The sequence below is a fragment of the Giraffa tippelskirchi genome, chromosome 9, assembly GCF_054371585.1.
Source record: "Giraffa tippelskirchi isolate mGirTip1 chromosome 9, T2T-mGirTip1v1.2.pri, whole genome shotgun sequence".
NCBI lineage: Eukaryota > Metazoa > Chordata > Mammalia > Artiodactyla > Giraffidae > Giraffa > Giraffa tippelskirchi.
In genome coordinates this window covers 153,782,349-153,796,795 of record NC_137283.1, presented here as the reverse complement: position 1 = coordinate 153,796,795, position 14,447 = coordinate 153,782,349, and the positions used below count along the sequence as shown (strand labels likewise).

The 14,447-nt window shown below is 38.9% G+C and overlaps 1 protein-coding gene across 5 annotated transcripts in view; it reads right to left on the bottom strand.

Annotated features, from left to right (window-relative positions):
- The window catches only part of OPRM1 (opioid receptor mu 1), a 51,000-nt gene that overhangs the window by 13,315 nt on the left and 23,238 nt on the right, over positions 1-14,447 (bottom strand). For 4 of the 5 annotated variants that reach the window (XR_014065523.1, XR_014065525.1, XM_081530345.1 and 1 more), the window contains exons 2-3: positions 4,638-4,990; positions 3,297-3,817 (exon numbers count right to left, since the gene is read on the bottom strand). Coding sequence is in view for 2 of the 5 variants with exons in the window: in XM_081530345.1 (XP_081386471.1) it covers positions 3,297-3,817; positions 4,638-4,990 (874 nt within the window). In the remaining 3 variants the exon portion in view is untranslated. Of the gene's footprint in view, positions 1-3,296; positions 3,818-4,637; positions 4,991-6,533; positions 6,563-14,447 lie in introns of those variants that run through there. The other variant, XR_014065524.1, reaches the window with a different exon arrangement.

Here is a 14,447-nt window from a genome sequence, read left to right as displayed (position 1 = left end):
CGACCAAGGGATCAAACCCATGTCGCCTGTGCCTCCTTCGTTGGCAAGCAGATTCTGAACCACTAACCCCACATAGACACAGCCATAAAGTCTCCAGTTTTTTCCTCAAATAATTTTACCTTTTTGATATATTATTGAAGTGATCATCAAAGGCTCATATATTGTTCTAGATGTATGTGTGTAACTGTCTTGATTCTAATGATGACACTACAGTGGAGATTAGTGAAAGGGATCTTTGATTTATCTTAACTTTCAGATATGTCAGTGTGTCTTTTCCTCTTTCCCCAGCAGCGGCTCTTCTGTGTCCAGCTCTCCCAGCTGGGCATTTTGGGAAAGCAGGCAGCTCCGGGGCTAATGTGCTTCTGCTGTTACCTGACACTGATGCTGCTTCATAGAGGCAGCAATGAAGATAAGCCCTAATTGGATGTATTTTTAAGGCAAACCTTTTAGTTACTCAGAACAGAGCTTCCCTAATTAGTTTCTTTTCTCCTCTCTCTGGCTGTGCAAGGACAACACTGATGTGGAAATGCAGGATTTGGAGGGGACTCAAGGGCAGTGGCAGGACAGCTGGGGGACATTCATAGTGAGCTCAGGAAAGACGCTCCAGCAGACAGGCCAGGAGCTGTATTGCCAGGAGAGCAAAGCAAGTGAAGGATGCTGAGAGGATCAGATATGACAAGAAGCCCCGGCAGTGGTCCAGGGTATAAGACCAATACCCACACTCCAAAGGAGAGGGAAGATATGAACCGGTGCTTAAGGAGAAAGAACTAATCCTTTGTAACGGCCATCATCTTGCTTCAATGGAAATATATTTCTCCAATGTGAAATATTTGAATCATAGTTTAGGACCGAGAGTTTGAAGTTGTATTCTTTAATGTATTATCTTCACCTTAGAGAAAAGTCTATTTAAATGCCTACCCTCTTGAAGTTATTCATAAGATTTCCATAGCTACTGAGAAGGAGCACTGCTTAGCAAAAGGAACAGGCTTAGAGGTCTGATGATGAAGGAAAAAAAAAAGAAAAGAGCAGAGTAGGAAAACATTTCTTTCTGGCTTTCCTTTCGGAAATGGAATTAGACATGAGACATAATAAGTTAATCATTTCCCTTTGGTTGGAAGTGGGTCTGCCATCATTACCTCATGCTCCCTAGGGCTTGCCAGTTCCTGGGATCATCTGAGCGTGATTTAATATTGAGGGTATGAGGATTAATGCCCCCATGGCAGATCCATCTGGGCCATATTGCATTAGTCCTGCGGTCAATTAGAAGGGTGAGCCTGGATTGGGTGGGTTGGGTGGCGGTAGTGGGAGAAGAGGAAGCAGAGACAAGCAGCTGCATCTTAAGGAAGTCAGGCTCTCCTTTTCACCTCTTGATTTGGCTTCCGGGTGATTTTTATGAAGCCATCTGTTCCCACGGCTGCTCCCTGATCCTAGAAACTTTACCTAAGCTTCTGACATAAGGATTTACTTTCATAGGGAGTTTGAATTTGAGCTCTGTGTTATAAAATTACATAAGCCATGCTTTGGGGGATGCCAGCACCATTATTTGGAAATTTACTTGCTTACATTGATAAGTAAGTGACTGATTTACCTAACAAGTCAGAGGCCAAATTTTCGAAACTGGAGGCTGAACAGACAATAGTAGCTTAGAGACAGATGTTTTTCTCTTTTCTCTTTTTTGATTTCTTGTGTGATTATACTGCTGTGTGTAAATCTGGCCTCTTCCATGCAGGCACCCATCTGTACTCTTTTATGTGTAGGGATACATCTTCCAGGAAATAGTCACTCCTTATGATATTAACCTCAAGGGGCATGTTGACTGGGCTTCCCAGGTGGGTTGGCGGTAAAGAATCCACCTGCCAACGCAGGAGACGTGGGTTTGATCCCTGGCTCAGAGGGATCCCCTGGAGGAGGAAATGGAAAACCCACTCCAATATTCTTGCCTGGGAAATCCTAGGGACAGAGGAGCTTGGTGGGCTACAGTCTGTTATAAAACTAATTTAGTTTATAACTAATATTTTATATTAGTTTATAACTATTTTTTATAACTAATACTAATATTAATTAGTATTAATAAATACTAATTATTTATTTATTAAATAAAAAACTAATTTAGTCCTAAGAAGCAATAGATTTGAGTTCAGGTATGGAAATTTACAAGCCAATGACTTAACAAAGTAAAGGTGGCCATTTGACTTTCTTTTCTCCTTTTCTGTGACACTGGGAACATCGCCCCCATTACCACAGTGGGCAAAATGCTGCTGCTTTCTCTGCCACCACAGAACCAGAGCAGGACTGGCTTTAGAGAAGTGACAGGGACTTTGCTTGGGGAGAGAGGTAGATGCCACGGAAGCTCTGTGGCAGAGTGAATGGTCACTTAATTCTACACCCCCTGCTAAATTTCCCTGCCTCCCTTGCCCTTGGTTAGGGCTTTGTGACCAGTTTGGGCCAAAGGATTGTAGTTGAAAATCAGATGTGCTATGTCAAGGTTAAGGCAGGTAAGAGGCTGTGCTCCTTCCCCTGTCTCTCTCTCTCTCTCTCCTCATCCCCACGCTGATCTTCGTCATCATCATGTTAGTCGCTTCAGTCCTGTCTGACTCTTTGTGACCCCATGGACTATAGCCCGCCAGACTCTCCTGTCTGGATTTTACAGGCAAGCATACTGGAGGGGTTGCCATTTCCTTCTCCAGGGGATCTTTCCAACCCAGGGGTCAAACCCGGGTCTCCTGCATTGCAGACAGACTCTTTACTATCTGAGCCATCAGGGAAGCCCACCAATTATAAAGGCCATCTATTCCTGGTGGAATACCCGTGAGCTGAAGGAAGGCAGTGTGTCCTATGCTGGGCTCTGTATTCTGGTGAACAAGAAATAAAACCATTATATTAAGCTAAAAACAGAAGTGACAAGGATGTTGGAATGATATGCATGAAACACCTAACATTAGGGGAAATCAGAATTCTAGATTAGGATCTCTTCTTCAATGTGCTGAAATCATTAATCTTGCATAGATGAAAAGGCTGCAGAGACACAGATTTCTAGCAGATTTATGGATTTCTAATTGGAATGTCTCTATATCTAAATGATTATGTGCAAAATACACAGAGCGCAGTTTATATAATGAAGTGTCCCTTGGCCACAGTGATCATAATTTCCTCCTCTCCTCCCTCCCTCCTCGTACTGACCTCAACCCCCGAGTTACTCGCCCACTTCTAATGTATTCTAATCTTGGACTTTAAAAAAAGCCCTGTAATTTTTATGTCATCCTCAGGAGGTACACCCAGTCCTAAAAGCTGCATACCTGATGGTTAGTCCTATCCACCGTATTGGCTGTGGAGGGGTGGTCTCTGGTGTTCTGACGAATTCGAGTGGAGTTTTGCTGCTCAATGGTGGAGGAAGTTGGGATACAGAACTCTCTGAAACATCGTTTGAAGTTTTCATCCAGAAATGCATAAAGGACGGGGTTCAGACAGCTGTTGGTATAACCTAGAGCAATGCAGAAGTGCCAGGAAACGGTCTGGAAAGTAGTTTCCGGGATTGTGATCAAGGCTTTAATGATGACGTAGATGTGAATGGGCGTCCAGCAGACAATGAACACAGCCACAACCACCAGCACCATCCTGGTGATTCTTCGAAGGTTCCTGTCCTTTTCTTTTGAGCCAGAGAGCATGCGGACGCTCTTGAGGCGTAAAATCATCAGCCCATAACACACTGTAATGATGAGGATAGGCATGATGAAGGCAAAGATGAAAACACAGATTTTCAGCAGGTTTTCCCAGTACCACGTTGGGTGAGAGAATGTTAGTGTACAATCTATGGAACCTAGAGAAAAAGAATTATAAGGAAGAATTAGCAGCAACATTTAATGCTATCATCAGGTATTAATATTGCCATTTTGCTTTCTAATTTATAGCCTTGACCTGAGTTAACTTGTGGCTATTGATACACAAATCGGGGAAGGAAGATTTAAAGAATTCATGGGAAAAAACTCAGATCTCTGTTGATTTTTTCCAAATATGTCATTTGGTTGTCCACTTTGATGTCACTGTGTATCTCTCACCATGAGCTCGATTCTCTATGGAGTCTAAGTTGACATGAAAATATAATCACTGTCCAGACTCTATAGGAGTTTCCAGCTACTGGGTACCTTCCCCACTTTTTTTTCTTTCTTTTTTTGGCTGCCTGAGGCGCTTGTGGGATCTTAGTTTCCCTACCCATGGTACCACAGTGAAAGTGCCAAGTCCTAAGCAATGGACCACTAGGAAATGCCCTTAACTCCTCTTTTTGATGGGTGGTTTATCATTCTGAAATGAGGTCTAAAAAGATACACTTGTCATGTAGGCAGTCACTTGACATTTTCAAACAAGCCTCCACCTAATGTTCTTTGGGTCTAAGCTCTAATTACTCTTTAAAGATCTGTGTTCTTATGCTGCCATTGTTTTGATGAAGCAAGTGCAGAGGAATCAGGAATGAATAGATTTTGGTTTATATTCTCTCTAAAATGTTCACTGGACTTAAAATTTTAGGGGAAAATTCCTATTTTCACAGCACTGGGCCACTCTGTAAATTCTGCTTGGCTCATGACGGCACCAACATATCTATCTGTACACTTTCCGTCCCCCAGGCCCAGAGCATCACTCACCTTGCCGGTACTTTGTCGTTGCCATGAACATCACAGGCAGACCAATGGCTGAAGAGAGGATCCAGTTGCAGATGTTGACAATCTTGGCATTACGGGGGGTGCGGAAATCCAGGGCCTTGACAGGATGGCAGACTGCGATGTAGCGATCCACGCTCATGGTGCAGAGGGTGAATATGCTGGTGAACATATTGTAATAGTCTATGGAGATCACAATCTTGCACAGGATGGTTCCAAACGGCCATGTTCCCATCAGGTAATTGACACTCTGGAAAGGCAGGGTACTGGTTGCTAGGGCATCTGCCAGAGCAAGGTTAAAAATATAGATGTTGGTGGCAGTCTTCATTTTGGTGTACCTAGCAGATGAGGGAAAAGCAGTGGCAGAGTCAGAAAAAAACCCCATCAATGTGAAAGGCAATGAAGTTTGTAGTAAAAAAGTTCAAAACTAAAAGACAAAAACCAAACAGCCCTCCTAAAACCAAAGCAAAAACAATCGCAAGGATTAGTGGAATGCATCTGAGATTAGATATAAAGGAACTCTTTCAGAGTGTTAGGTTGGCCATTTATAATCATGTGCCTATGGGCTAAGTATATCATTTCTCTACTTATCCGTTTTGCTATCTGTAAAATGGTTATAATAATAGCTGCCATACTGATTTATTGGTCTTTTTAAAAAAAATGTGCCAGGCACTGTGATAAGTGTAATAGACTCAGGGAGCACTCAGTCAAGTATCCACAAAGAGGGTAATAATACATTTAATTCTAAGTAAGGAAGAGAAATTTTCAGATATATAGCTAAAACTATGGAGCAATGTAATTGTGCAAGAGTGTATATATATATGTGGGCTTGCCAGGTGGCTCAGTAGTAAAGAATCTGCCTGCCAATGCAGGAGACATGGGTTTGATCTCTGGGTTGGGGAGATCCCCTGAAGAAGGAACTGACCACCAATCCAGTGCTCTTGCTTGCAGAATTCCATGGACAGAGGAGCCTGCGGGGCTACAGTCCATGGAGTCGGACATGCCTTAGTGACTGAACAACAACAAAATAACTGTAGAAGTGTCATTACTGCCAGAAACACTACCCATTTTCAGATTTGGGGCCTTTTGACTTGCTTTAGAAGTTTCAAAAGATGTAAAAGGGAGAAGATGGAGAAAGTCATTGAACTCGAGGAGGTAAACCAATTTGATTGTGTGCTAAGTCGCTTCAGTCATGTCTGACTCTTTGTGACCCCATGGACTGTAGCCCGCCAGGCTCCTCTGTCTATGGATTCTCCAGGCAAGATTAATGGAGGGAATTGCCATTCCCTTCTTCAGGGGATCTTCCCAATCCAAATCTTCTGAAGTAAAGAAACAAAAATGAAAAAAAATATGACTTTTAAGACGTTTGAGTAATTGACCTTGATGCTCAAGAAGTTTTAAACTTTTTGATGTTGTTTATTAGAAGAAATTTCTCCTTCAAAGCAGAAAGGAAAAAAAAAAAACCAACCTCTCAAAACCTTGCTAGCTATACCATAGCACGCTCGACTGCATTAGTCACCGTCTCAGTCAGTAGACGTACATTCCACAGCTTATCTTTAGTACAATGTTTTATGTTAAATAATCAGTTTCTTTACTGTCAGTTTATGACTCATCCTACTTCTAACCTTTTCTTCAGGCTCATCTTAGCCCTACATGCTTATTAATGTATGATTATTTCCATTAAAAAAGCCTTTCCTCCTTTAGAATGAGATGTTTTGTGAAACAAAATTAGGGTCTCACATCATAAAAGGAAAAGTGAGTATTTATCTATAAAAGTTATTTCAGTTGGCATCTTATGGGAACAATGATGTTTAACTTTCTCCATTTATTCAAAAGATCCTTCCTCTAAAGATAGGCAGTATTCTTATCTCAGTTACTCACACTTTGAATCACAGCAACATATAAAAAGGAGTTCAGCAGTTTCCAAAATATGTGAAAGAATAATACAAGACTAAAGGTCTGAGAATTCCAATTGCCTCCAGTATAGCTTCAGAGGCTTCAATCTAAAGAGAGAATCTGATCAGAAAAGGGGTCATGCTATCCAGCAAACATGAGCTTTTCATTTTGTTCTGTTCTATGTGGTGGTATGAACACTGCCCCTGGAAAGTGACATGAATGATTCGACTCACACTACAAGCTATAGGAGTATACACACCAGAGTTACCAAGCATGCCAAAGAAGGGAGCCAAAGGAAGGGTCACCTTTGCTGTTTGGTTTACCTGGGTGGGTCTGAGTCGAACTCCTAGATGTCAACACACAATCCTTCACCCATCCTTTGGGCCTTTTGCTTCTTACTGGGTCACAGATGAATTTGGTGGCTAAGTGGACAAAACAAACTGGGAGGGATAGGTGACATATTCCCAGAGTGTCTCCCCTGGACTATAGGGCCTTGCTCATGTTGATCATTCCTGCTATAGTCACTGATTTGGGTCTTTTGCCTCTAGGTAGTGGGCCAAGCTTTTTTTCTCCTTCCTAGTTATCCTACAGAAATTTTCCTAGTATGTATTTTTGAAATTTTGTTCTAAGTGACCTAGTAGCTTATTCGCAATATGAATCCAAATGAATTGCCATACAACTATCTAAAAAAATTCTCAGAACCTTCAATGATTGATCCAGCAGAGTGATTTTTATGGAGCTTTCAGGTGATATGTTAGGGAAAGGGCATCAGGAAGCCCATTTCATGGGCAGCTCACCTATTCTCCTGTGCTCCATACATATCTTTTGTTTATAAATGTCCTTCCTTGTTTGTGCCTATAATTCTTATTTATCTTCAATCCCATTCTTCAAGCTATTTCCCCAATGATTACCACTTACCAAAACCTCATGGAATTTTGACCCACATGTGGGAAATGAAGGCACCCTGAATTAATTACTTTTGCAGTGAGACAGGCTTTGTAAACCTTTTGTTATGCTATTGTGTTTTTGATTTAATTCTTGAGTTGTGATGACCCTGTCTTTGTCCAGAAACAAAAAAGATCAAGGATGCATGAAAAGAGGATGAACTTTTCTGGTGGCTCAGTGGTCAAGAATCCATCTGCCAATGCAGGAGACAGAAGAGATGCAGGTTTGACTTCTGGGTTTGGAAAATCCCCTGAAGGAGGAAATGGCAACCCATTCCAGTATACTTGCCTATATAATCTCATGGACAGAAGAGCCTGGTGGGCTACAGTTCATGGGGTCATAAGGGGTCGCAAAGAATCAGACACTCTTAGCATACACCTACCCCACCCATATTCCAGAATCCATCTTGTCAGTTTTGTGTACCATCAGGTGCTTCACACTGCTCTCTACCTATTTTAGGAGTTCACAATAGAACCAACTGGGATGTATAGGATGTTTTTACCTTTTGGGGGGCTCATTTTCTGCCCTTTGATGTTTTTGACTAATGGAGTTTTTCTTTTTTTTTTCTTTTGCTGTTTATCTGTGAAGAGGAAAGCTATCTAACTCTGCAAGGATTCAATTAGCCCCTTTTCTATGTTCAGCATTGTGCTTGGATACTTTTTCACATCTGTCATGACTTTTATATCCACTTACTCTCACATAGAAAAATTCACAGTTTTAATGGAAGAAAAAACCTCAGAGTGTCATCTTTTGATACTCATGATTAATTGCATAAATCCAATGACATAAAGTCACTTGTCCTACATTTCAGATTATTATTTAGAAGAAGAAAGTAGACACACGAGTATCCACCTGAATCTCTCTTTTATTATCTAGACTGTTCTGTTGTCTCAGGCAAATGTGTGTGTGTATGTGTGTGTGTGTGTGTGAGAGAGAGAGAGAGAGAGAGAGAAAGTTTGAAAACAACCAAAACCTATGATACACTTTCATCAGGCATTAACACAGAAAGAGACCATATATTAGTTTATTATTTTCTGTTAAGTTCTCCACTAGCTTAGTGGAGCAAACAGGAGATTTCTCACTTTACTATAAAATATTCTAAAACATTTCATTTACATTTATTTCAAGTGATCTTACGTTCAGTTCAGTTCAGTTCAGTCACTCAGTCATGTCTGACTCTTTGCGACCCCGTGAACTGCAGCATGCCAGGCCTCCTTGTCCATCACCAGCTCCCTGAGTCCACCCAAACCCATGTCCATTGAGTTGGTGATGTTATCCAACCATCTCATCCTCTGTTGTCCTCTTCTCCTCCTGCCCTCAATCTTTCCCAGCATCAGGGTCTTTTCCAATGAGTCAGCTCTTCGCATGAGGTGGCCAAAGTATTGGAGTTTCAGCTTTAACATCAGTCCTTCCAATGAACACCCAGGACTGATCTCCTTTAGGATGGACTGGTTGGATCTCCTTGCAGTCCAAGGGACTCTCAAGAGTCCTCTCCAACACCACAGTTCAAAAGCATCAATTCTTCTGCGCTCAGCTTTCTTTATAGTCCAACTCTCACATCCATACATGACTACTGGAAAAACCATAGCCTTAACTAGACGGACCTTTGTTGGCAAAGTAATGTCTCTGCTTTTTAACATGCTGTCTAGGTTGGTCATAGCTTTTCTTCCAAGGAGCAAGCATCTTTTGATTTCATGGCTGCAGTCACCATCTGCAGTGATTTTGGAGCCCAGAAAAATAAAGTCAGCCACTGTTTCCACTGTTTCCCCATCTATTTCCCATGAAGTAATGGGACCTGATGCCATGATCTCAGTTTTCTGAACGTTGAGTTTTAAGCCAGCTTTTTCACTCTCCTCTCTCACTTTCTTCAAGAGGCCCTTTAGTTCTTCTTTGCTTTCTGCCATAAGGGTAGTGTCATCTGCATATCTGAGGTTATTGATATTTCTCCCGGCAATCTTGATTCCAGCTTGTGCTTCCTCCAACCCAGCGTTTCTCATGATGTACTCTGCTTATGAGTTAAATAAGCAGGGTGACAATATACAGTCTGACATACTCCTTTTCCTATTTGGAACCAGTCTGTTTTTCCATGTCCAATTCAGTGACCAGATTTCCAATGAGTTTATATTAGCAAAAGGAGGCAAGAGTATTCTCAGATCTCTGAGCCCTGCAGGCAGGAAAGTAACTATTGTTTGCTAATTTGCCTCAGAAGAGAAGACCAAGCTAGGTTTACAGGAAATTAAACAAAGACACACTGCCTCTTTCTGCCCCTGTATCACCAGAGGGTAACAACCATGGGTCTTTTTGATTGAGTGGTGCTCTCTCTTTATCTACACCTTTTTTTTCACTGTTATTCTCTGTATTCCTACTTTCTTCCTACTCTATGTCCCATTAATGACAATTCAAGGAAAAAATAGCCTTCAGATGGAACAGCGACAAAAATCTGCTTTCTTCAGGCAGTGGATGTACTATATAAATTGAAAATGTGAAATGAATAACTGATCCTGTCTTTATTTTTGCATTTGGTGCTAGAAAAAATCAGAGTAAAATGTGTGGCTCCTTTTAATAATTGCATAGAATTCTAAAGGCACTAGAATCCAATATATTTCCTTTGTACTGAGTCTTCGGCTAATCTCATCATTTCATTCTCTTTTGGCTTCCGATTTGCCTGTTTTCTTTCTCATTTCTCTTATTTTATTGCATGCATTTTAAAAGGCTCTTCAAATCCTCTTGTTGGAATGGGAAACTGAGGTGGAGGATTGGGAGAGAACAGGGAGGCACATCAGTGCAGAGGAAAGAAAATGGAAGGAGAGTCTTCCGTTATGGCCAAGAGGCTCTGTTTAATAATTTTTTGCATTATGCCTTTTGAAACTGCTTATTTCCTGCTTTTTGTGTTTTTGATTTATGAAAACTTTACTCCAGCACATTTACCTCATCAAAAGTTTATATGAAAAAAACATGTTTTTCTTGATTCCCATATTCTGTGATAGATAACATTGATGTATTATAGAAAAATATTATGATGCTAAATCCTCTGATGTGTGTAAACCATCGTCATTGAATGAAATATTCTTATCTGTGACTTTAGATTTTTATTTCCTGAAATATTGATTTTTATCTCTTTAGACCAAACTACTTGAAAAACAGTATTAGAACATCTACCTCAGCCTTTGCTTCATAGATAATAATGTTTTATTTTTATTCTAAAGGACTGGTTTTTAAAATTTAGAAACACTTTAGCTTTCAAATTTGAGAGGGCTAAGAGAAAAGGAAATTCTCTTATTTTAGAATCTGAAAGTTTTGGACATAAAAAATTATCAAATGTGTTACCACTAATATCAAATTATGATATATCCCTAGGCATTTCTTTAATATTGAAGGAACAACAAAGAAAACTTCAAAATATAATAAAACAATTCTATCAATGTCAATATTAGAAAATTGCTTTTTGAAGAAGCTCAAGCATGTGCTGTAGATTATACATTTTTAGAGAGTGTAGACCATCAGTAGAATTATTGTCTACTGCACTGAGTGCAACAAACATAAAATTTTTGGTGATGATATTGTGCATATAACCACTCAATGCAAGTATAATATGAAAGACAGCATGAACAGAAAAATTTAAAACCATAATAGATTATCCATTCAGCATAGAATCCAGAACAAGATGGGCACCAGTAAATGAAATTGAATACAGGAAAAAGAGCTTGGGTTTTTATTTTTTTACGGTAAGATGAAACAAATTTTTTACAGGAACCAATGGCTTTTGAAGTAAAAGTGAACATGGAATATTTCTGTTCACCTTGTCATTCGGTTGTCAAATTGAAAGGAACTTTGGTCATAGAAAGTCATGGAATGATGAGATGTGAGATCTGAGAGGGGCTTTGAGGACCACATCATTTGATCACCTTCTTTTATGGTGGAAGAACGAAGCATAGAGAGATGTACAAATGTTTGAGCCCTTTTCTCTGTCCTTCCCTCGGCTCCATTTAAAACTGAAATTACCTTCTGTCCAGTAACTGCATTGTGTGCCATGTGTATTTCTGGATGTGCATTGCTGATATACTCAGCCACCATGTACTAAAGCAAGGTAGGCATGCAAAGGTTTTTAATCTTCTTTTCAAAGGTGCCCATGCTGGGAGTATACTGGGAATTTTGAGATATTTTCTCATTATATTGAATGTGGTAACAGAACCATATTTTTTTTTAAGGAGAACCAAGTTTGCTCCTTTTCCTTTGTTTTACTCTCTTACAATCCATGATTTAAACCTATCAATTCCATGTAGTTGACTTACAACCTCTCTCTCAAGTTCCATCACTACATTTCCAGCCTTTTTTTGGGACGTTTGTAATCTGCTCTAGGCTCTCAAGTGCAATGATTCTCCAAGTGTGCTTATTCTTTCTTACGCACCACAAACACCACGACCATCGCCATCATCACACTCGGTAATAGCAAAATAACCAATAACGTCATTGAAGAAGATGTAACGAATGGAGAGTTGAGATAATTAGAAAGGCAAAAGCTAATTATATTTTTAGAAATAGGGACTAAAGGAGGAAGGGTGAAATAGAACTCCCAAATTCCAGCATTCAAGAGTGGATAGGTAGTAATATCATTATTTAACAGAGAAGGAGAAGAAGAAAAGGAGATTTGGTTTTGATAGAGAGTTCAGTTTTGAGTGTATTATGTTGTGTAACAAAAGAAACATGATTATTATACCTGAATATATGTTTGCAGTTCAGCTGGGCAATTTATGTATAAGTCATCAAGCTCTAGATGGTGTTTCCAATCATGCAAGTGGATGAAACTGCCTTTCCGTATGACAAAAAATGTGAAGAATGTTGAAGGCAGAGAACAAAGTTTCATAAAGGGACAGAAAAGAAGAGAGGGAGAGAAGAAGTGAAAGAAGGAAAGAGGGTATGAAGGTGTTATGTAATGATACAATACTTCAGGATGTGAATGAGGAAGAAATGAATTTTAAATATCAGAGCCAGAAGCTAGTCTATGGAAAAGTCTTCCAATCACAGGACACATTTTTGTAAATGAGGGATTTGATTTTTATCAATATCCAATAAAATGGCTCTTTTCTGTTATTATTATATTTGATTATACAACATAAAATGCTTTTATTCATAGACTATAATATTGATGTCAACTGTTTGAATAAAATTTATCAGAATTCTTGCTTCTGAAAGAACAAGTTTGTAGCAGTACCACAGGTATGAGTATGTCTATATGTGAACTCATGTATTTTATATATTCTAATATATTAAATCACATTTATACCTAATTACCTTATAAATCTTATAGCTCATATAAGAAAGAAATTTGATAGAAATTTCCCCAAATTTAACAATATTAAAAATTTACATTACAATTTCAACATAAACTTGTAGCATGGGAAGACGTTTTTCTAATAGTCTTAATAAAAATAAAGTTTGATCAGTGAAGCTAGAGAAAAATTAAATTATTTTTCTACTTTCCTATAGACAATGATAAGGCAAAATTGTTGTCAAAAAACTTTAAAATATCTACCAATTTATGAATGATATATAATGTGTCATTATCATTTTAATTAAAATTTTAATGATTACTCTATAGGTTGAAAATAATTTAATGTACTCCTTGATGAGTTTTATTGCCTTCTGTATTAATTTGTTTTTACTTTTTGCCAATTTTTGGGTCATGTTTTTCTTATTGACTTGTTAGAGATTAAAATGGATACTGCAAATATTTTTTCTCAGGCTGCTAGTGTTTAATTTTATTCATCGTGGTTTTCTGTTTCTTAAAACTGTCAAATTTAATTCCTTTATGGTGTGTGTATGTAGGTGTTTTGCATCTATTTTTCATAAAGACTTTTCTTATTATGTGGTTGTTGAAACATTTTTGAAATTTCCTTTTAATAATTTAAAAATATAGATTTTCTTCAGAATGTATTTTTGATTTTTTAAAAAATGTGGTGCTTGCTTATTGTAAAAATAAATAATACAGGAAAGCACAAAGGAAAACAAATGGAATGCTATAATCCGGAGATAGCATTTGAGCTAACATCCTTCTAAACTTTTTCTTATACATGAGAAGAGTAACATTCATTTATACTGGCTACTGGCCTGGCGTTGCACTAAGCAAATTTATAACATTGAGGGGAGAGGCGCTTTATCATCCCCATTTTACAGATGAGCAAACTAAGCCTCGGAGATCAGATGCTTTACTCAAAGTTATAAAGCCCGTAAGTGATAGAACTGGAGTTTCCCCGGGTCTGTTCACTCATCCATGTGCCTCCCTCTAACACACAGAGAATCCCTCCGGGAGAATTTGAGTCTTGCAGCTCTTCCAAACCCAGCACGTAGGAGACGCTGAAAAATACTTATTTTATTTGATTATCTAAAAAATGTATTTGATCTGTATCAAAAAAAAACAGCTCAACATAACTTTATCCTTGGGATGAAAAATGACAATTCCTCTTCTCCCATCACATTTCTATTGTTCATGTGGTCATTTTCAGCATTTGTGACTTTCCTCTGAATGTGTAATTTGAGAGTAAATCATCAGTAACCCTTAACACTACTGATCTCTCTGTTTCATCATTTACTCTTTTCAAAAGGAGTAACTTATCCAGTTTATGTGTTTAGGATAAAGAGTTGGTTATGTACAGCTCTGGCACTTTTCCTATCTCTTTCTGAGATTCAGCTGCTAAAAGGGAACACATGTTACATTCCAGTGATCCAGGTTCCAAATGGTAAAGGGACTGGTCCCCACATGGGAGGGTTGCCAGTGGGTCAGGCCTGTGGGATAGTGTATTTCATTCTGGGTTTATAATTAAGAAGCCATTATTATTGCATACCTATGTCACATCAGCTAAGTATTTTTCAGTAATAAAGCTGACTTTTCTCCTTGCTGATGCATTTTGTGCTATCTCTCAGCTGGTTCAAACAGCAGAGAAAGTAGAAGTGACA